The sequence below is a fragment of the Somniosus microcephalus genome, chromosome 3 (genome assembly GCF_052327205.1).
Source record: "Somniosus microcephalus isolate GS21.2 chromosome 3, FLI_Smic_1.0, whole genome shotgun sequence".
NCBI classification, from domain to species: Eukaryota; Metazoa; Chordata; class Chondrichthyes; order Squaliformes; family Somniosidae; genus Somniosus; species Somniosus microcephalus.
The window spans coordinates 34,352,203-34,375,132 of record NC_140989.1 but is presented as its reverse complement, the minus strand read 5'-3'; the positions used below and the strand labels follow the sequence as shown (position 1 = coordinate 34,375,132).

The following is a 22,930-nucleotide window of genomic DNA, read 5'->3' as shown; positions in this document are numbered from 1 at the left end:
ACTGAAGACACCAATTCATTATCTGGAACAGAGGCAGCTGAACAGCAGTGTTTCGTATGGATCTTCACTATGTTCCATCTATAATCATGCAAAACCTCTTCTCTCTTCCTTTCTGTTAAAAGCGGAAGCATAGATTGGACCACTTATGCCTCTGATATAGCTCGAGACATTTAGAAGACAGGCTAGATTTTTCTCCCATGGGCTTTGAATGAGTGGAAAATCTAGCCCTGGATATTTTAGCCAATAGAATATATGTAATTTAGCGGGGGAAGAGAGGATTACAAGCCCAAAAGAAAAAGGATGTTATTTAATTAGTGAAAACAGTAGATTCCATACTGTTTTATGCACACACAAACCCACACAACTTGCCTGCACTGACTCCATCTACTGCTAAAATAATAATAGGATTGGGCAGAGTCAACACGGATTTATGAAAGGGAAATCGTGATTGACAAATCTGTTACAGTTTATTGAGGTTGTAAATGTATTTGGATTTTCAGAAGGCATTCGACAAGATGCCACACGAGAGGTTATTAAACAAAATTAGGGCTCATGGGATTGGGGGTAATATACTAGCATGGATTGAGGATTGGTTAACAGACAGAAAAGAGAGAGTAAGAATAAATGGGTCATTTTCAGGTTGGCAGGCTGTAACTAGTAGGGTACTGCAAGGATCAGTGCTTGGGTCTTAGCTATTCACAATCTATATCAATGATTTGGATGAGGGGACCAAATGTAATATATCCAAGTTTGCTGATGATACAAAGCTGGGTGGGAATGTAAGTAGTGAGGAGGATACAAAGAGGCTTCAAGGGGATATAGACAAGCTAAGTGAGTGGGGCAAGAACATGGCAAATGGAATATAATGTGGAAAAATGTGAAGTTATCCACTTTGGTCGGAAAAATAGAAAAGCAGAGTATTTTTTAAATGGTGAGAGATTGGGAAATGAAGGACCTGGGTGTCCTTGTACATTAATCACTGAAAGTTAACATGCAGGTACAGCAAGCAATTAAGAAAGCAAATGGTATGTTGGCCTTTATTGCAAGAGGATTTGAGTATAAGAGTGTAATGAAATCTGTTTGTCTTGCCTGTATCCGTTTTGCACTCATGTATATTACCCTCCCCCACACGGTGTATAGTTTCACTTCCTCTTTCCTGACTAACCTGGAAGGTTCCAGGTCTTGGCTCTTACTTAAAGATCTCAGGATCTGTATGACTCATTCCTGTGAGCCAGTCGGTGTGTTGAGATGTTAGCTCTGATCTTAGTGATTAAAAGCCAACTTGTTAAAAGTCTATAACTTCTAGTTTTGTGGTTATTGAAGGCACATCAAAGAGTAAAGACGTCTTACTGTAATTATATAGGGCCCTGGTGCGACCACACCTGGAGTATTGTGTACAGTTTTGGTCTCCTTACCTAAGGAAGGATATACTTGCCATAGAGGGAGTGCAACGAAAGTTCACTAGACTGGTTCCTGGGATGGAGGGATTGTCCTACGAGGAGAGATTGAGTAGACTAGGCCTATATTCCCTAGAGTTTAGAAGAATGAGAGGTAATCTCATTAAAAACATACATAATTCTTACAGGGTGTGACAGGGTAGATGCAGGGAGGATGTTTCCCCTGGCTGGGGAGTCTAGAACCAGGGGTCACAGTCTCGGAATAAGGGGTCGGCCATTTAGGACTGAGATGAGGAGACATTTCTTCACTCAGAGGGTGGTGAATCTTTGAAATTCTCTACCCCAGAGGGCTGTGGAGGCTCAGTCGTTGAGTATATTCAAGTCAGAGATCGATAGATTTTTGGATATTAAGGGAATCAAGGGATATGGGGATAGTGCAGGAAAGCTGAGGTAGAAGATCAGCCATGATCTTATTGAATGGCAGAGCAGGCTCAAGGGGCCAAAATGGCCTACTCCTGCTCCTATTTCTTATGTTCTTAAAATCAGTTGTGAAGAGTGCTAATTTACATGGATTATTGTTTACTAAAATGAGCTGAAATGAAGAATGTACTGTCCGGCGTGTTTTGAGGAATAGCTCAGACATGGATATCCACGTCCTCTGGGACGTCCACAGGCATTGGTCCCGACCACGGTTCCCAGCTCTCTCAGTGGCCTATGGTAGATGTACAGCACTCTTGGGTTCTGAAGGGAGCGGAGGAGTAATTCATCCCAACGAATGACGTCAGGTTATAATAACATTAAAATTAAATCCTTCATTTAATTTTAACCTCACATGGTCAGTCAACTGGACTTGATCTGCTTCAGTCAAAAAGATTGGGTGGGGTCTGGATGTGAACTGGTTCAAAGCATTTGGTCAAACCTCTCCAGCAGTAAGGACTTATAATGGAGACTAGCAGATTCAACAATCTGACAGCCCTGGGCCAAAATCCTTCTTACTGCTTATGATATATTGCATAATAGCCACTGAACTTCAAAAATAATTCATTGTGTGAAATGCTTTGACATGTTTCAATGTGATAACATGCTATAGAAATGCACACATTCTTTAATCAAACCAGACTTTGCCGTCTTTCACAGTAAATCATTTGCTGTGATTAATACACTAAATGACTAAATAGACTTGCAAATCGTGCAGGCATGTCGGAAAAACACTAATTGCCAACTAGTGTGCTGTGGAAAGAAGCAGCCATTCACTTCTTTCACCCCAAAGATTAAAGTCTGCCAAACATTGTGAAATTTCAGTTTACTTCCAAGATTTTTAAATGTGGAAAGACGACTGCAGAAATATAAACACTGAAATCCATTGAACACCAAGGGCTGGATTTTAATTCAGGGGCGGGCTGGGGTCGTGTAATCCGCATTTCGTGTTATCCACCCGAATCTAAATCGATGTGGGAGATTGATACAATTTTAACTTAATTGGCTAATTGAGCTCCAATGAGTGGGAACCCATGGCAAATGAGTTTTTCCAGTCTGAAAGTCGCCTCCGATGACGCCATCATTGCTGCTGCATTTAAGGTCTGCAACAAGCCTTGCTTCTTCTGCAGACTGCCAAGCTTTTGGCCTTTCATGCTACAGGGACCTGGAGGAAGAATGGCCAGCCGAAGAGCTAGGGCTGCTCCCAGGTTTGATGACGTTGCCTTGCAGGCTTTAGTTGAGGGAGCAAGAGCTCATAAAGAGGTGCTCTTCCCTTCTTCAGGGAGGAAGAAGCCTCCCCAGCAGACCAAGGCTGTGTGGATCCAGGTGGCAGAGGAGGTCAACTCATTATCAGTAACCCGCAGAACCTGGATTCAATGCAGGAAGAGATTTCATGACCTTCAGCGCACTGGAAAAGTGAGTATGAATTTCCCATCACTCTCAATCTGATCCCCATTGCCTTTCCTCACCAGCACTCAGCTTTAGCAATCTCTTACTCCACATCCCACTTGACACTGACATCTATTCACCCTTACCCATTCCCTCTGTCTCTATGGTCACATTCACCTAACTATTTGACTATGCAGCCCTCACACTCCCTATCACTCTAATGCTATGAAAACAACTAACACACAGGGAGGGCTCTTGGTCTTGTCACCTCACTCCATCTTTGTCTCCTTCTAAGTATCTATGCTATGGAATCTCTACACTCACTCCTTCATTCCCACTCAACCTCCACTTGTCTCCCTCATTGCAGGAAAAGAGAGCTCACAATAAGCAAGAAAGAGCGAGGACAGGAGGAGGGCCACCCTCAGTAGCCCACCTCACCCCCTGGGAGGAGGCGGTCCTGGAGATCGTAGGAGTGGAGGAAGAGGCGCAAGTGGGGGACGGACAGAAGGGTGCATCACAGCAAGCTGGTGACAGAATAGTTTTCCATCTCTCTCATTGACATTACATGAGTCGCTGATAATGATTCTGAAGCTCTAACAGGTGGACTAATGATCATCTGCAATATGCATGTAACCTTGGCATCACACCTCTGACTCGTTCCTTTACTCCCCCATAGGACCATCACAAGCACCCATCCCCACTAGCCAGGAGGAACAGCATGAGCCTCAAGACTCCTCAAAGGAAGCTGCAACCTCGGAGGGCGCAGCGTCAGCAGAATTCAGCGCACCCAGCACCAGCGCAGACACTCTCACCTCGGTGGGACCTTCAGGACATAGAGTAGTGTTGTCACCTGGTGTATCATAGCTCACAAGTGAGCATCAGGAGATTGTGGAGACAGGGACAGCAGTGGAGAGTCCTAATCGGAGGGCGCAGGACTCTGCCAGCTTGGCTCAGCTGCATGTCGACCCTCTGCCTCTGGGTCCATCCATAAGATCAGTGGTGCTGGAACTCCAGGAACAGGTGCAGGAGTCTCTGGCAGGTTGTGTCTCCAGGGTCGCTGCGAGTGTGGAGCGAATGGAGGAGTCCATAGCAAACAGGAGCAGAGCCTTTGTGGAGTCATTGGCGCATGAACGCATCACCATGGAAAGGATGGCAACCTCCATGGAGGTGATAAATCGCCAGAGTGCAAAAAACATGGTGAGTGTTCAGAATAGAATGACATCTCTGGAGGAGCGATGGTCATCTATTGAACAGAGAAACCAGACCTTCATGGAAGTCCTTCCGAGTAGGACTGCCAGTGCAGATACGGGGCCCCATGGCCCCCCTGATGTGCAGCAAGGTGCTCTCAAGCCACTTGCAAGCGCTGAGGGGGACCTGACCCATGAGAGGGAAGTTGGTGGCAGGTGGGGGCTCCTCTCCAAATGCTCACACTTCCATGCCACTGCAGAGCCCTCGGTGAGAGCCCCACCAGAGTCCACACCCAACTGAGATCGGCGTCTCAACCCCTGCATAGCCGCAGGAGCAGCAGACTGCTGACGAGCCCTCACAGGTTCGCAACCCCAGCCTGCCAAAGGTGTCGAGACAGGAGCAGCAGGAAAGTGAGCAAGGGGCCTCCACATCGGCTGAAGCCACAGGGGAAGCACCACGTAGGAGCACGCGTAAGAGAAAGATTCTGCACACTTGGGTGAAATTTGATGTTTTATGTGGAAAAGCCATCAGATGAATAATGTAAATAACAAATCTGATGGCTGCTGCTGTAGTTGTGGCATGTGTCATTTCGCCAATGGGACTTTCACATTGAGGGCTTAGGATTACTTGCAATTGTCAGTATGGTGGTCAAATTGCTAGGAGTCAGCTGGTTCTTGGCCACTGTCGATGCTCAGGCAAGAAAATGCGAGGCAAAAGTGCTCGAGTGGCTAGGCTAAGCAAATCTGGCCAATATGAGTGTGTTCCTTGCATCCCGGGCAGCTAGGTTTTCGCGTACTGCTGCCGCTGATTGATGGGCCTCTGCAAGATGTTCGGTTTTGCTCTCCTCCTCCTCCTCATCTGAGGAGGATATGTGAGGAGCCACTTGGTCCCAGGAATCTGCAAGCCACAATGCTATGCCATGCTGTGAAGTGCACAGCAAACCACAACGATTCTGGAGACCCTGGCTGCTGAGTACTGCAGGGCTCCACCTGATCTATCCAGGCATCTGAAGCGCATCTTCAGCAATTTGCTCGATTATGGCTCTGGTGGACATGCGGCTGGAGTTGTAGCTCTCCTCAGCTTCGTTAGATGGTCTCAACGGTGTCATTAGCCACGTCTTCAGGGGATAGCCCTCATCTCCAAGTAGCCATCTGTTAAGTTGGTCTGGTGGACTGAATAGCGGAGGCACATTAGACTGGCACAGTATGAAGGAGTCATGGCAACTGCCAGGGTACTTGGCACAAACATGCAAAATTTCCTTCTTGTGGTCACACACCAGCTGAACGTTAAGGGAGTGGAAGCCCTTGCGAGTGACAAAAATACCTGGATTGCGATGGGGTGCCTTAAGGGCCACATGTGTGCAGTCAACGACGCCCTGCACCCTTGGAAAGCCTGCCAGATGAGCTAATCCAACCGCACGCGCCGTGACACTTGCTTGATCCTTGGTGAAATGGATGTGATTGTGCGCGATGGCAAAGAGGGCATCGGTTACCTGCGTGATGGAAGTGTGTGCGGCCGCCTGGGAGATGCCGCTGATGTCTGCTGCTGATCCCTGGAATGAGCCTGAGGCAAAAAAGTTGAGTGCGGTGGTGATTTTGATGGCCACTGGTAAGGGTTGTCCACCTGGTCCTCTGGCCTGCAGGTGTTGTTGCAGCATTGCGCAGATGTCACCCACTACCTCTCGCTAAAGTCGGAGCCGCCTTTGGCACTGCTGCTCAGACATGTTGAGGTAGCTGACCCTGTGTCTGAAGACCTGTTTGGGGGGGTATCTCCTGCGCCGACGGGCTTCCATGCGCTGGCCCCTTCTGGCCTGTGCAGCTTCAGGTGGGTGAGCAGCAGCTTGGCGCTCCTGTTGTTGCTGCTGCTGTTGCTGTTCCTGATTCTGCTGGTGCCGTGGCTGGTCTTCGTCCTCATCTAATGTCCAGAAGGGAAGGAAATAAATGGCTCCCATGCTTCTGGTATATGCCTCAGTTGAGGACGCGCTCAGTGAAGGTGGCGAGAGGGGTTTCCTAGGTGGTCACACTGGAGATGGATGTCAGGCTCCAAACTTCCACAGCTGTGGTTATGCCTTCTAAAAGTTCCCCCAGACCCGAGACTACAAAGTCCTGCCACCTGCAAATGATGGCTGATCAAATCTCCTCTAACGGTTGAGCTGCAGCTGATAGTCAGCAATCCAATTGTGCTCCCGCCAGGTTTCACCATCGTGTTTCAGAACAGGCGTGTTTCATGTGGGGAAAAAGGTTAAATTCGCAAAGGCCTTTCAAAATGGCATTATAGAGGCAATTTAGTGCTTGCTAAGGGCCTTAACGGCCTATCCCGCCTCTTGGAGGCGGGACCATTAGACACAAATTAATGAAAATTGCTTGGAGGCGGGGTTGGGCCCGCACGCCAGTTTTTGCAATTTTAACCCCCCACATGCCTCCAATCCCGCCTCCACGGCCCAATGAAAATCCTGCCCCAAATCTCAATTCTGCATAAAGCAACACTGCTCAAAACGTGCAAAATTTAATGAAAAGATCAGAAGGAATTCACTAATTTAGTATATGCACAAATATTATGGGTGCTTTTACATTTGGCACTTCTGTAAATTGGATCATGGGACAGCAATAACCATGTGTCAACTCCCTGCATATACACTGGTCCTCTTACCATGGCTGTCCAAATATACCCAACATTTATTTTCCACCAGCCTTCAGTTTCATAAATCTACTTTGAAAATCACTCACAATTCAACTCCCTCAAACTTTCAGCCAATTGTTTTCCTTTAATACCAGAATTTTTAAAGCTAGCATCCAACAGGCCAGTTTCCACATTTGAATTTGGAAAAAAAACTTCTACTTTCATAAGCAAGACCAAAGTTTGCAGATGTGTTTGATTTTGCATTAATTTCTTTCTCCCAGCGTTACCAGTAACAGAATCTGCACCCTGTGTGGTCACAGCTGCAGCACTAAATTAAAATAGTTACTGCTGGTCATGATGGAAACAATTTCAAATAGCAAATTAAAAGCCTTTTTTGACATTACCTTTAGAGTGCCACTTGTGACTTTTATAAAGCTCAAATTGTGGTTTTCTTTCCGGTTTTGCTGCCTGTTTAACCATATGCTGCAAGGAGAACTCCACAAAATAGACAAACTTGTTTTGCAAGCAAACATTAGCTTTCTGTTTAATAAGAAGACTGCACTATGACAACTAATGCACAACAACACTGTTGATATTTAAATACAGGAAACTTCCCGATATCCGGCACGGACGGGACCGAGCTGGTGCCGTACCATCAAAAGTGCCGGACATACCAGTGTTAATGTTGAAACATACGGAACTGAAAAGCTCCGTGTGAATCAACAAACCCTGCTGCAGCTTCAAAACAGTCGGCTGCAGCTGCAAGCGTCTCTAGCTGAAGCTGTTGCTATAGCTACAGAACTTGCAGCGCCTGACTGGGGAAAAAAAAAGCAACGAGAACTAAAAAAACTTATAGAAAACGGCTCCTGATTTTTGCCGTTAGACCGACTATTCCGGACATATAACCTCCGGATAAACCAAAGTTTCCTGTAGAAGGGTCCACCATGGGTGGTTTGAATATGTTGCAACTTGATTCTCAGCACAAAGGTAAAATGTATAGTACAGCTGGAATTATGTTCTGCATCTCTAGTAGTGAAACAGAGCAGTTGTGTTTCAACTAGCAGTTAAGCTCAGGGACACAAAGCCGCAATTTCTGAATTCTGTGGCAGAGGGCTGGAAATTGGGCTCCTTTGCACCTCCCGTTAGCACCCCTCGGAGAACGCTAATGGGGCGCAAATGGGTTTGCGACCAGGCGCGGCGATATCAATGCCTCCTGCTAAATTCGGCAGGAGTTTTGCGGCGGTAGCAAGACGTTGCGCCCCCATCTCCTGCACCCGGAGATCGTGACGTCATTGCCGTGCGCAGCGCCCCGGATGAAAAATTCCCTCTAGCCCCCTGCTTGTGCGCCTGCCGTTAACGACAACAGGTAGCGGAGGCGGCTTTCAGTTGGATGTCCACGGGAGGAGCGCTATTTAAAGGCATCCACATCCGGTTTTGTTTTCATCGGCCAACAATACTGCGTTGGCAAAGAGGCCTTTTGACCGATTTGAGCGTTTTGCATTTTAACAAGTGTTGTGGCACATAAAGATTCTTCAGTTTCATTGAGGGGAGATTTGAAAGTGCAATATTTGGATCCTTTCATGGGGACTGTACTGGCACAGGACCTCGCCCTCCAGCGTCAACGTCGGAAGCAACTGAGGCACAGAGAAAGAGTGCAAAATGTGGCCAGAGATAGGAGGGCCAACAGGGCTCTCAACAAGAGGCCTTACCCACCCAGGGTATTCCGGCAGTGTGTTAGAAGGCTCTGCTTCACCAAGGATGTGGTCACAGAGCTCTGCCACCTCCTGCAGCCAGACCTCGAGCCTCAGATCAGGAACACCACGGCTCTCTCAGTGGCAGTCAAGGTCACCGTCGCCCTCAATTTCTATACCACCAGATCATTCCAGTGTGTGACAGGCGACATCTCCCAGTTTGCCGTCCATTGCTCCAGGTCACAGATGCTCTGTACAGAAGGAGAAGGGACTACATTTCCTTCCCCAGGACCAGAGAGAAGCAGCACGAGCGTACCTGTGGCTTTGCCAGGATAGCGGGCTTCCTCATGGTGCAGGGCGCCATTGAGTGCACCCACGTCGCTTTGCGGGCACCTCAACAATCCTGAGGTATTCTGTAACCACAAAGACTACCATTCACTTAATGTTCAGTTGGTATGGGACCACACACGGCGAATCCTGACCGTCAATGCCCGCTATCCTGGCAGCAGCCACGATGCCTTCATCCTGTGCCAGACTGGTGTGCCAGCTCTATTCCAGCCACCACATCAAGCTTGCGGCTGGCTGCTGGGAGATAAGGGCTATCCGCTCTTCACCTGGCGCATGACTCCCATCCACAACCCCAACACTCCTGGCCAGCACTCATAATGAGAGCCATGCTACCACCAGGAACATCATTGAGCAGGTCATCGGCGTGCTCAAGCAACGGTTCCGCTACCTTGACTGCTTGGGAGGAGCCCTCCAGTACTCGGCTGAGCGGGTGTCACTTTTCGTTGTCGTCTGCTGCATGCTGCAGAACTTGGCCATTATGAGGGCGCAGCCATTGCCATTAGGCATAACTCAGGAGGAGGACAAGGAAGAGGAACAGGAGGATGAACAGCAGCGACAGAGGAGGCAGCCACTCAATCGGCGTTCTGCAAGGTTGGTCCATGACCGCCTCATCAGGCTTCGTTTCCAGTGACTTCGAGTCCTCTTTCCGGTTGCTGAGCAGGTCAACATCATTCCAGCACTTTGTGATTCCATTCCACACCCCACAACTAAAATGAGACATAGCACCAAATCTGCAACATTCCAGTAATAAATTTATCAAAAACCATTAACCACATATATACAATATTGACTACTCACCCTTGTGCAAACCCTTGCCTCCCCTCTTTACAGTCCCCTTTCCTAATCTAGTGCTCCTACATAGTGTCTGCACCAGGGCTGGTGGAAGGCTGCCAGAGACTACAGATGGCCTTGCAGGATGCCCTCGACCAGTTCTGGGCCTGGGAAAATGCTGGAGTTCATCATTAAAGAAGCAGTAGCAGGGCATTTGGAAAATCATAAAACCATGCTGACTCTGCTTGACTGCATTATGAAAGGGAAATCATGTTTAACAAATTTGCTGGAGTTCTTTGAGGAGATAACAAGCAGGGTGGATAAGGGTGAACCAGTGGATGTGGTGTATTTGGATTTCCAGAAGGCATTCGATAAGGTGCCACATAAAAGGTTACTGCATAAGAGCTCACGGAGTTGGGGGTAATATATTAGCATGGATAGAAAATTGGCTACCTAACAGAAAGCAGAGAGTCGGGATAAATGGGTCATTTTCTGGTTGGCAAACGGTAACTAGTGGGGTGCCACAGGGATCGGTGCTGGGGCCTCAACTATTTACAATCTATATTAATGACTTGGATGAAGGGACCGAGTGTAATGTAGCCAAGTTTGTGGATGATACAAAGATGGGTGGGAAAGCAAGTTGTGCAGAGGACACAAAGAATCTGCAAAGGGATATAGACAGGCTAAGTGAGTGGGCAAACATTTGGCAGATGGAGTATAATGTGGGAAAGTGCGAGGTTATCCACTTTGGCAGGAAAAATAAAAAAGCGAATTATTATTTAAATGGAGAGAGAGATTACAAAATGCTACAGTTCAGAGGGACCTGGGGGTCCTTGTGCATGAAACACAAAAAGTTAGCATGCAGGTACAGCAAGTAATCAAAAAGGCAAATGAATGTTGGCCTTTATTGCAAGGGGGTTGGAGTATAAAAGCAGGGAAGTCCTGCTACAACTGTACAGGGTATTGGTGAGACCACACCTGGAGTACTGCATACAGTTTTGGTCTCCTTATTTAAGGAAGGATATACTTGCATTGGAGGCAGTTCAGAGACGATTCACTCGGTTGATTCCTGAGATGAGGGGGTTGACTTATGAGGAAAGGTTGGGCCTATACTCATTGGAATTTAGAAGAATGAGAGGTGATCTTATTGAAACATAAGATACTGAGGGGGCTCGACAGGGTAGATAGAGAGAGGATGTTTCCCCTCGCGAGTAAACTAGAACGCAGGGGCATAGTTTCAGAATAAAGGGTCGCCCTTTTAGAACTGAGATGAGGAGGAATTTCTTCTCTGAGGGTCATAAATCTGTGGAATTCTCTGCCCCAGAGAGCAGTGGAGGCTGGGTCATTAAATACATTTAAGGTGGAGATAGACAGATTTTTGCAAGATATGGGAGTGAAGGGTTATGGGGAGCGGGCAGGGAAGTGTCTTTGAGCCCAAGATCAGCCATAATCTTATTGAATGGCGGAGTAGGCTCGAGGGGCCAAGTGGCCTATTCCTGCTCCTATTTCTTATGTTCTTATGGCTGTACACTGCACCACCTCAGGCTGGGCGGCAGCAATCTGGGCTGGATGGGTGACGGGCAGCGACCAGTGCAATGGTGGAGTGGCAATGGTGGGATCAGGAAGGCTGTCATCCTGAAAGAGGACAGCAGGTTCCTGCTCCACTGACCCACTCCCACTCCCCCAGGGCAGCACCTCAGCATTCCCACCAATCTGCTGGAGCAGAGATTGCTGGCCTGCTGCGACACCATGAGATCCCCAGTGGACTGTGGTGGACCCAGTGACGATGGCAGCAGACAGAGCTTTCGTGGCATCAAGCTGAGACTGCATGAGAGCAGTCTGAGACTCGAATGAAACGATTGACTGCATTACAGCACTAAGACGTTGTGTCGCTTCCGCCTGTGCTGCAATGGAAGCTGCCACATTGCCCATGACACACGTCATGAGGTCCGAATCCTCACGGTCTCGCTGGAGTCCACTATCCTCTGCACAGTGAAAATGATGGGCTCCATGGTGTGCGCAGAGCTCTGTGCAATGTTGGAGGCGGACTCCTCCACACTTCTTACCCTTGCCATTGCACCCATCATCTCGGTGTGCATGGCCATCATCCTTCTTGTGAACGCCTCCCCATCGAGGTCCTCATCCGAGTCCTGTGCAGCAGAACCTGCACGTGAACTTGCCCTCCGGGGAGCTGGCTCCCGAGCTACCCTTTCCCGCTGGCCTTGCTGCAGCCCGCTCGTCCACGGTGCATCACCCAGCAGACCCCTCTACTAAACTTGCTTCTAAAGATCGTGTAGTGCCAGTATCTGAGGTGGTGCCTGTGGGTGAGAGATGCAGTGACACGGTGCTTTGCTCCTCCTCCTCTTCTCCTTCCTCACTCTCAGTGGGGGGCTCAGGGACAGGGTGGTCATCTGGTTGCTGATTATCTGAAAGCATAAAGGCACAACACTCGCGTTAAGGTGAGGGCAGGGGGCAGGAACTGAGCAAGGTTTGCAGACATTCTCAGGAGCTGGAAAGTGAGAAAGGTTTGTGGTGTGAGGGGGAAGTGGGATGAGAGAAGGAGAGAGGATGAACATACCGCTGATGCTCCCAAGGGGGTCAACATTGCTGACGGCCACGGCGCCCACCACCTGCTGCCCAATGAGTCGTAGCACTCACTCCTCAAGATCTGAGAGCTGCTGGAGCTGCGCATTACCCCCGCCTATTCTCTGCTGCTCCCTCCTATTGTGGGCCATCTTGGCCTGCAAGAGAAAGTCAGAGTCTAGCTATGTGTTTGGGAGATATGCCTGCTATCGTTGAATAGCTGTGATTGTAGGCAAGGTGTGAGATGTGGATGTGTGTTTGAGTAGGTGAAGATGTTTGGCGGGTGAGTGGTCGCAGTGTGGTTCTTTGCGCAGTGTGCACAGACTGAGGTTCAGATGCTGGTATGTAGGAGCTGTTGAAGCATGTACTCACCTTGACCACCCGACTGAGGTCGCTGAATTTCTTGCGGTACTGTGTCAGGCTGCGTTCCACCACACTACTGACCGAGACTTCCACATCGCCCTGAATACCTGACGCGATGGCCTCCTTCCAGTGGCCGGGAACAGCATTGCCCTCCTCCGCTCCACTCCACTCCAGTCTCTAATGCCACATCTGTGAACCAACGAGCTCCCTCCCTGGGAGTGGGAACAGCCATAGCCATCAGGGGAGTCACTTGGTCACAGGTCGCCTCAAAGCCACCAATGCTGAAAATGAGCATCTGCAATGATGCAACCTCCCTTTTAAGAACTGGAAGGAAGCCGTGTGAAGGATCATTGCTGAATGCATTGCAGCTGAAATTCATTAGCGCTCTACTGAGGTCATTAGCGCTTGATTTAGCGCCCCACTTCCTTCCTGGGATCCCCGTGTTTGCGTGGGTTTCCTCCGGGTGCTCCGGTTTCCTCCCACAGTCCAAAGATGTGCAGGTTAGGTTGATTGGCCATGATAAAAATTGGCCCTTAGTGTTAGGGGGGGATTAAATATGTGGGGTTACGGGGTTAGGGCTTGGGTGGGATGGCTGTCGGTGTAGGGACCGGGTGCTAGGGTTTGGATGATCAGCCATGATCTCGTTGAATGGCGGAGCAGGCTCGAAGGGCCGAATGGCCTACTCCTATCTTCTATGTTTCTATGCTAACACCCAATTTAGTAGAAGTTTAGAATCCTTAGTGCCTGGCACTAAATTTTCAAAATGACAAAAATGGCAATACTCAATTTCACCCCCAGAAAGTTTAAAACTTCACAATGGCTGCATAGATAAGTGCTGTACTGAAAAGTATTCATATACATTTTTCCCCTTTTCCCATTCTTGGGCTACCCAACAACACCATTTTTGGCTGATAAGCAGATAACACGCTAAAGCTTACAGCATTATGGGAGGAAAGAAACCCAAAAGAGCAAGGTGAATTCCTTTGTTTTATACTTGGTGGTGTGGCATGCAGGATACAGCCAGAGGCCGCTGTAAGAATGAAAAATCTCTCATGAAAGTCAATGGCTCACTCTCAAGGAGCATGGGACTCAGTTCTATTAATGCCAGAAGCCCTCCAATACTTTGTTCAAGTAGCCATTCGTTATGCGTGAGCCTGTATTTTTTGTGAATTTGTAAATATATTGGTATATTCCTTCCAATCAGAACAGACCGATATCCTTGTGAAATAGTGGCATAACCTACTTTATTCCATTGGAAGCAGATCTATAATATAGCCCAGTTCTCTTCTCCAGAGGAGGGCCGCTAGACTAATTCCCAGTATAAAGCATGTTAGTTTTCAAGATGGGCTAAAAGAGTTGGGACTCTACACTTTAGCGAAGCGTAGACTCGGGGTGATCTGATTGAGGTTTAAGATAATGAGGGGAATAGACTGTGCTCCAGTTGACAGTTTGTTCCAGGGGTCACCATTTTAAGTTGTGTAAGGCCAGATCTAGGTTAGATGTCAGGAGGTGGATCTTTTCCCAGAGAATAGCGGACCTCTGGAACAAGCTGCCGTCTCGTGCGGTGGATGCTGATTCGCTGAATTCCTTCAAGCGAGAGCTGGGCCTGTTTCTGGTTGGGGCGGAGATCACCTCTTACAGAAGGTAGGTACTGCAGGGAATTCAGGGCCAGAGTGATCTCCAGGACTAGTTTTGATCGCCGAGAGGAGTCAGGGAGGAATTTCCCAGATTCCCCCCCCCCCCCTTCTATTGGCCTGGTTTTTTAAAATCTAGTTTTTCGCCTCTCCCAGGTGATCAAATGATTTTGGGTGGGGTATATATTGTGATACACAAGGTATCGCAATTGTGTAGGACAGGCTGGATGGACCAGAGGGTCTTTACCTGTCCGACATTGTTTGTATGCGGACTAAGCTGAAAGTGCATGTATGGTGGGGTGAGAAGTCAGCTGGCCTGGCATCACACAAAGTGGCAGATGAAACTTCACTGCTGGCAACAGCTGTTGCTTAAAGCCATCACCAGTGACACTCTGCGGCAAGAGCTACTGCCCACTTTCAAGGGAAGCTTTGGTGCCTCAGATGGCAGTGGGATTTCTCGGTTTACTTTATACGGTTGCCTCAGCAACTCTACAGAATAAATAAGGTATCAGTAAGTATCCATTACTAGCCTCTGTGGCTCAAATAAATATAGAATATTGATATATTGATTACGTAACTAGTAGAAATTTCATATGCATACAACAATAAATAGCCAGGAATGCATTACAGCAATCTAAATGCATGAGCACCCCAACTATTAAAAAAGTATGTTTAAAGTCACTTAAAATAGCCTAACATGCCTCAAGGCTAATAAATATCTCAATCAACAAATAAAGCAACAAGAATACCTAATGTTAGCCCTGGTAAAATCGATGGCTACTCTGTTAAAACTCCATTTAAACACATGTAACATAAAATGAACTGCAGCACTAATTGAAATTCTACAAACTCGGTTTTTAGTGCTCAACAGAAAAAAATAGCTCCATTATGCTTGGAGGGCTGTTTTTTTTTTACAAAAAGCAGATGACATACACAATGAGTACTTCTATTACCAACTGGCATGGTGGCTCTCTTTGGCATACAGCAGGAAAGAATTACAATATTTACAGCTAAAGGACTAGCAATAGCATTTTAGCAGGAGGCTAGAGCTTTGACAGGTCTGTTGCAATGCAACTATTGTATTTGGTTTCCTCCTGACAAAGTGCTATCAGGACGTGGCATTGAGTGAGCTGCTTAAAGAACTTAAACATTTTGAATGCATTTCACACAACATTGAAATCACAAGTTCGCCAAATCTACTGATATGGTCTACTGAAATGATTTGGACCCCTGTGCTCTGTGCTGATAAATTCTGGAAATTAGTACGATCTCCAAATAATTTGATGGTGACAATCAATTTATCCCTTTTGCTTTTATGAGCTTGACTCATAGAAGAAGCGAAGCCTGATGAGGCAGTTGACATGTAATTGATTTAGAGAGTTGTATGTCACACTCTAAGAACAAATGCAAAATATTTAATTCCAAGATTTTGCAAGTGACTTGTAAAGATGGCTTTGAAATTTCTAAAAAAACAATATTTTTTAGGATTTCTACAGGATATCTGAAAATATTTTGTAAGTTATCTTAAATATCATTTGGGTGGTTCTTCCACCAAAGTTACAGCAGGTGAGTGGAAGAATCCCCTCGGAAATTCACCCCTACATTTTCTACTTGACTGTAGTGACACTAATGTAGCAGTCCAAATATTAAAGCAGATCTGTGCTGCAGGCTGCTCTCCAATATGAAAGGGGTTAAAACTGCTACTGTATAGCCCGTAGCAATCAAAGAAAGGATCGTCTCCTCCAGCTCATTGCAAAGACTCCTACTTTTAACTCATTCTTTCACATGATTACAAGATGATTACAAATAAGGGAGGCCATTGAAGACTATCTTAAACCATCCATCCAGAAATATCCTAAAATCCCTTCTCTGTAGCATCTAATTGTTTCTTAAATGATTCCGGGATTCTGGTCTTCACTACTCTAACTGGAAGTCCATTCAAAAAGTTGATCATTCTTTGTGTGAAGAAGAATTTTCTCATATCAGTCTTAAACTTTCTTGTTATTAGTTTGAACCTATGTCCCTTTATTCTATTCCCAGAATTGAATTTAAAGTAATATTCCAGATTTACCTTTTCTATTCCCTTGGCTATCTTATTATATCTCAATAAGATCACGCGAAGTTTCTCCACTCTTTCCTCATAACGCAGACCCCCTAACACTAGGGATCAGCTTCATGGCTCTTCTCAGTCATGTCTCACAGGTCTGAATGTCTCCCTCAGTTTTGGTGATCAGAACTGGACACAGTATTCAAGGTGTAGTCTGACCAGAGCACGATAAAGTTTGATCACTACCTCCTCTGACTTAGATTCTAAGGTTTTTGCTACACATTTGGCCATTCATTTGGCTTCGTTAATTGCTGCTTTGCATTGGTTGGACATGTTTAGCACTGAGTCGATCAAGACTCTTGGATCTCTTTCAGCTTCACACCTAGCGATTTCAACACCATTCATAGAATACATGCATTGCATATATTTCCTTCCTATATGCAGCACTTTAGATTAATCTGCATTAAATTTCATTTGCCATTGCTTTCATTCCATGACTTTAGAATTCCTGATCTCTCTGGCTTTCCTTCCTCCTACAATCTTCAGGCTTTTAAAACCAAAGGTTGATATTGCCTAATCCCAATTTGCTTATCTCTTTGATCCTTTTCAATCTTGGTGGTGTCCTACACTATGGATCGTAACCCTTCACCTGGTTTTTCATTTTTTTTTTTTTTTTTTTTTAAATTGAAAGCATTTGACACTAAGCATGTTGAAGAGAAAGCATCATCTAGGATCAATACACGTCTTAGATCATCGCCTAGCTTCTGATTGTATTGCTGAAGACTTGAAAAACAAGGCAAATGTAACCTGGCCAGATACTGCCCTATCAGCCCAATCGTCTGTAAAGCAATGAAAGAAGTAATTAGTAATGCCATCAAATGGCTACTACTTACTGGCAGTTCAGGTTTCACCAGATCCGCTCAGCTTCAACATCACAGCCTTCACCAAGATGTGGATGCATTAGCTGAATGCCAGAGGAGAGGCAAAACTATCTGCCCTTGACATCAAGACAGCATTTAACAGAGTGTGGAACCAAGGAGCCCGAGCAAAACTGAGGTCAATGGGGTCAAGGGGAAAACCCATCTGTGGTTGGAATCATACCTGACACAAAGGAAGGTAGCTGTGTTGGTTGGAGGCCAATCATCCTAGCCCCAGGCCAGGAGATCCTCAGGGCAGCGCCCTCAGCCCAACCATCTTCAACTGCTCTATCAATGACTTTTCTGCCATCATATGGTCAAGAATGTGATTGTTTACTGATGGTTCCAGCGTTCAGCTCCATTCACAACACTTCCAAAAATGAAGCAGCCCATGCAGGCCTACAACAGGACTGGAATATCATCCAGACTTGGGCTTATAAGTGGCATGTAACATTTGTGCCACTTAAGTGATAGGTAATGACTGAGAAAAGCCCAACCATCTCCCTCCTGACTTTCAACAATACCACTATAGCCAGGTCCCCCCACAATCAACAGCTTGGGGGTCATTATTCACCAGAACCTTAACTGGACTAGCTGTATCAACACCATGGTTACAACAGGACAGAGGCCGAGTACTCCGACAAGTGGCTCATCTCCTGACCATCAAAACCTCAAGTCAGGAGTGTGATGGAATATTCACCACTGGATGGGCGCAGCTACAACAATACTCAAGAACCTCAACACCATCTAGGACAAAGCAGTGCACTTGATCTGTGCCTTTACCACTGGACTCAAAATCCACCCCCTCCACCACTGGCGCACTGTGGCCACAACAAATGCTATCTATGGATGCACTGCATCAAGCTTGCTTCAACAGCATCTCTCAGGCCTACAACCTCTACTGCCAAGGACAAGAGCAACAGTATTGTGGAAACACCTTCAGCTTGAAGTTCCTCTCAGTCACACACCAACCTGACTTGACATCTATTACCATTCCTTCATCGTCACTGGGTCAGGATCCCGGGATTCCCTACCTAACAAAATTGTGGGAGCACCATCGGCTCAGGGACAGTAGTGCTTCAAGAAGGCGGCCAACCACCTTTTCAGAGCAATTAAAAATGGGCAATAAATGCAGCCTTGCCCACGTCAACCACATCCCAAGAATGAATTATTAAAAAGAAAGTCATGTTTTGTCTAGGCCCAAATTACAGCATGCTACTCTTTTAGTGTTTGCTGTAAAAAGTATATTCAAAAATACTTATTTTCATCATTGAACTAATACATTTATATAATGCTAATGGTGAATATTACAACCTAGAAATAACATTTGATTTCAGTGGGCAAGGATTGTAGCATCTTTCGCTACATCATTCAGTTCCTCCAGTAAGCATGGACTCATACCTTTCCCATGTTGCATTAATTTGCTAGCAGCTTGTTTCATTTTGTGGTGTGTGTTCCCACTGACCATTTATTTTATCCAGTTACCTCACTACACTACATAAAAAGCAGCAAGTGGATAAGCAGCATCATTAACTTGATGAATCCACATGCATTTAATTATTATGACATTGGGAATTTCTTAGGGGGGGGACAGGAAATCAAGTGACAGAACTGGTAAAGACATACTGCTCATTGACATACTTGCTGCATAAGTCAGCAGAGCAGCTCTTCTGGCTATCCGAAGATCTGGCACATTAAGCTTCCAGCAAGCTGCTCTGCGACCCATAACATTTGGAATTTCTCCTACGGTATAGATGAAAAACAAAATTTTAATAAATAATATTTATGGAGGGGAGAAGAGAGTATTTTAGATCACAGTTACTTGCTTAGCTCCTCCCCCGGCATTATTCTCTAAACTACAGTTCAATTGTGACAGTCAGTCACACTGAGACCCACCTCCAGGCACTGGCCCTCCATAACTAGTTGCCAGAAGGTTTATAGGAATGGCCAAGGTTAATTTGGTAGCTAATCGGTCTTCCCCTCTGGGATGTGCCAATTCTGTGGATCAGGAAAGCACCCTATGGAAAAGCATGGTTGTGAACCTGCATCCTACAACACTGTACCACAGTTCAGTGTTGTATCACTGGCCATCCGAACAATTCACAACTTTTAACTGTGTTTTTAAATTTGTGGTTATAGCTCCTGCTCTTTCTCCCCATAATGCTCTCTTGTCTCAGTAGTAAATGTGTGATCCACTTTTATAGACTAGATTATTCTAAATATTCATATTCCACGCATGAAAAGATTGATGTTACTAGCTTCTCTGGACTATGTAATAATAAACGTGTACATTAAAATATTACTCCTTTAAATCAATTTATTCCATTGAATCTAATTATTCTGTATGGCCCCTACAAACAAAAGAAATCTGAAGCTCATATTCTGACGAGATAATTACTTTTTGTCCTTCTCTTAAAAAGGAATCTGAGCATTCTTCAGAAATTATTAAAAAATGTCTTTATCTAAGGCAGTCCAAATGCATATTGCCAAATCCCAATGAATAAATCTCTTCAAAATGTGGTACAGCAAGGGATCAGTTGTGCATTCTGGCATCTTAGCCTAGTTTAGTCTGTGCGGGTTCTTTGTCCAACTCAGTATGCTAATTCTCCTCGGATATGCTCTGGGCATAAAAAGTAGACACGAGAAGCACTTGCGATGCTGTCCAAGTCTTCCTTAAGGCAATCTTTAAAACTCAGATGCTGCCTGACCTGCTGAGTATTGCCAGCATTTTCTGTTTTTATTTAAAACTGGGTATCCGACGATCAGAATAAGTTGTAGCCATGGAAAGTTTACAACTTAATGAACTGGACAAAAATGGAAAGATCAATAAATTATAATATCCTTGGCTTTCTACGTATGTTAATATAAATATTTCACAGTTCATGGAGATTCCTCTACGCTGAGTTTTACTTTTTTTAAAGAAATTTGTATTTTGTTCTAAATAACCTATACCGTAAGTTATAGGGCCACTGGTTTACTCTGACTAATTGAGCCAAATTCTGATTTCACTACATAGGCTGCAGTATTTTGGGAATCACATTCTGCAATTCAACCATTTACAATTAGAGCCATTGGTTTATAGTGACTGAATAATCCATTAGCATTACAACAAACATGAAAATCCTCCCAAGGGGAAGTGGGTTGAAGGAAAGCCGAAAAGTCAGCACCAGCTGTTCTTGTGCATTTTCTAGTGGCAGAGACCTGAAAGCAGGTTATCTGCTTTGCCACAGATGGTCCATGCCTGTTGGTGGTGGTGGTGGGGGCAGGGGGGCGGAAGAGAGTAAGAAAATGTATAGGAAGCTGTCAACTGTCACACTGGTGTTAAAAAAGCTGTGCTCACTTACTCTTCCAAGTGAAGGATTTGGGAATGGAACAGGAAGCAAAAAATGCTGAAACATCTTTATATAAGTTAAATGGTTTGACTGTCTAATTCTTGACATTTTTATGCAGACCATATATACAAGTTAAACATAAAAATGCATAAGAGAACAGGAATATTTAGTTAAAGGCAATTAAAGTTTGACTAACTGATGATTAAAAGCACAGGACAGGCTGGGCCCAGAGATTAGTATGACAGGTTTGCATCATTCGGAGACAGGCTGCAGTATTAAGAACATAATCGAAGTAAATTGTAGGGGGGGGGGGAAAAAAAAATCAGTATCGCCCCGTTTGGGGCGCCATTATCAGCCGTGCGCAAAGTTTAGCGCCTGGCGCTAATTATCGCCTCCGACAGCAAACCTGGCTTTTATCGCCCCTGGAGGTGATTGGAGTGCTAAATCAGGCGCTTCACACTTGTCTTAAGGTGCAAAGGCCAAGGAGTGAGGCGCTACCTCAGAGCGCTGACGAAGCAAGGAAGGGCAAATCAAAATGAACCTGCAACGTGCTGCTCAGTACTCAAAACTCCTTCACACACTCTGGCCCTGAATTCCCTACCTTCAGATGTCTCTCTCTCTCTCTCTCTCTCTCTCTCTCTCTCTCTCTCTCTCTCTCTCTCTCTCAGAATGCGTGGTGCAAAAATGTCACCGACAAAAAAAGGCAGGAAGCGGTCGCCTTTAAATAGCGCTCCCCCAGTCCCTTTCTGACAGCATAACGCGCCCCTGAACCTGTCGTTGCTAGCGGCAGGCGGTAAGGGAGGGGGCGCCACTCAATATCCGGTCCGGGGCGCTAATGGGGCATTGCGTGCTCGACTGACATCACGGTCTGCCGGCGCAGGAGATTGTGGCGGTAGTGTGTAGCGCCGCCGCAAAATGTCTAGTTAATTTTGCGAGCGGCACAAACATCACCGCGCCCGGCCTCTAGTTGCTTTGCGCCCCAATTGGCGCCCTCTTAAAGCGCTAACGGGAGGCGCAAACAACTGAGTTTCCCCCTCATGGACTTTAAACTCCAATATGGCAGAAAACAGCCAGCTTAGCATGTGTGCATCATCAACCTGTTTCACAATCATTTCCACCGAATCTGGCAGATTTAAACTGGAATGGGTGCATGTTTCCACATTTTGACATTTCAGAATGTTGGTTTTTAAAATATCTACTTCAAACAATTCTTCTGCCTTATTCTCCCTCAACCAAAAAAAAAATACAACTCCCTTTTACAGTATCATACACCTACACTGTCTTTACTACAGCAACGTTGAAAATTTTGCTTTGTTTTGACAATCTTTCAAAAATAACTGCTCCCATAGCCCAAATTTAATTACATGCATTCAAAGCACTTACGTTCTTCATAGCTGTTGCTGGTGTTAGATCTCTTGAGCGTCTGAATTTCCTGGGAAAGTATGGAAAGCCGGTCAGACTGTGTGGGTGTGTCATCTTCCTCAGGGTCAGGCGATTCTTGCATCATTTCCTCTATTTCCTCAATTACCTTGTAAAGAAGCATAAAAGTATGTTTTAAAGCAACAACAAAAACAACTTGTATTTATATAGCACCTTTAACATAATAAAACGGCCCAAGGCACTTCACAGGAGTGTTATAAAACAAAATTTGACACCGAGCCACATAAGGAGAAATTAGGGCAGATGACCAAAAGCTTGGTCAAAGAGGCAGGTTTTAAAGAAGGAAAGAGGTAGAGAGGTGGAGGGGTTTAGGGAGGGAATTCAAGAGCTTTGGGCCTTGGCAGCTGAAGGCACAGCCACCAAAGGTTGAGCGATTATAATCAGGTATGCTCAAGAGGCCAGAATTAGAGGAGTGCAGATATCTCGGGAGGTTGTGGGACTGGAGGAGATTGCAGAGATTGGGGGGAGCGAGGCCATGGAGGGATTTGAAAACAAGGATGAGAAATTTGAAATCAAGGCATTGCTTAACCAGGAGCCAATGTAGGTCAGTGAGCACAGGGGTGATGGGTGAATGGGACTTGGGGAGAGTTAGGACAAGGGCAGCCGAGCTTTGGATAACCTCAAGTTTACGTAGGGTGGAATGTGGGAGACCAGCCAGGAGTGCATTGGAATAGTCAAGTCTAGAGGTAACAAAGGCATGGATAAGGGTTTCAGCAGCAGATGAGCGGAGGCGG

General features: G+C 45.9%; 1 protein-coding gene across 6 annotated transcripts in view; it reads right to left on the bottom strand.

The window, feature by feature from the left end:
• Positions 1 to 22,930, bottom strand: part of LOC147120966 (fasciculation and elongation protein zeta-2-like) — a 185,391-nt gene that overhangs the window by 31,084 nt on the left and 131,377 nt on the right. For all 6 annotated transcript variants that reach the window (XM_085979982.1, XM_085979979.1, XM_085979989.1 and 3 more), the window contains one exon: positions 22,140 to 22,284. In XM_085979982.1, coding sequence (XP_085836108.1) covers positions 22,140 to 22,284 — 145 coding nt within the window. The remainder of the gene's footprint in view (positions 1 to 22,139; positions 22,285 to 22,930) is intronic.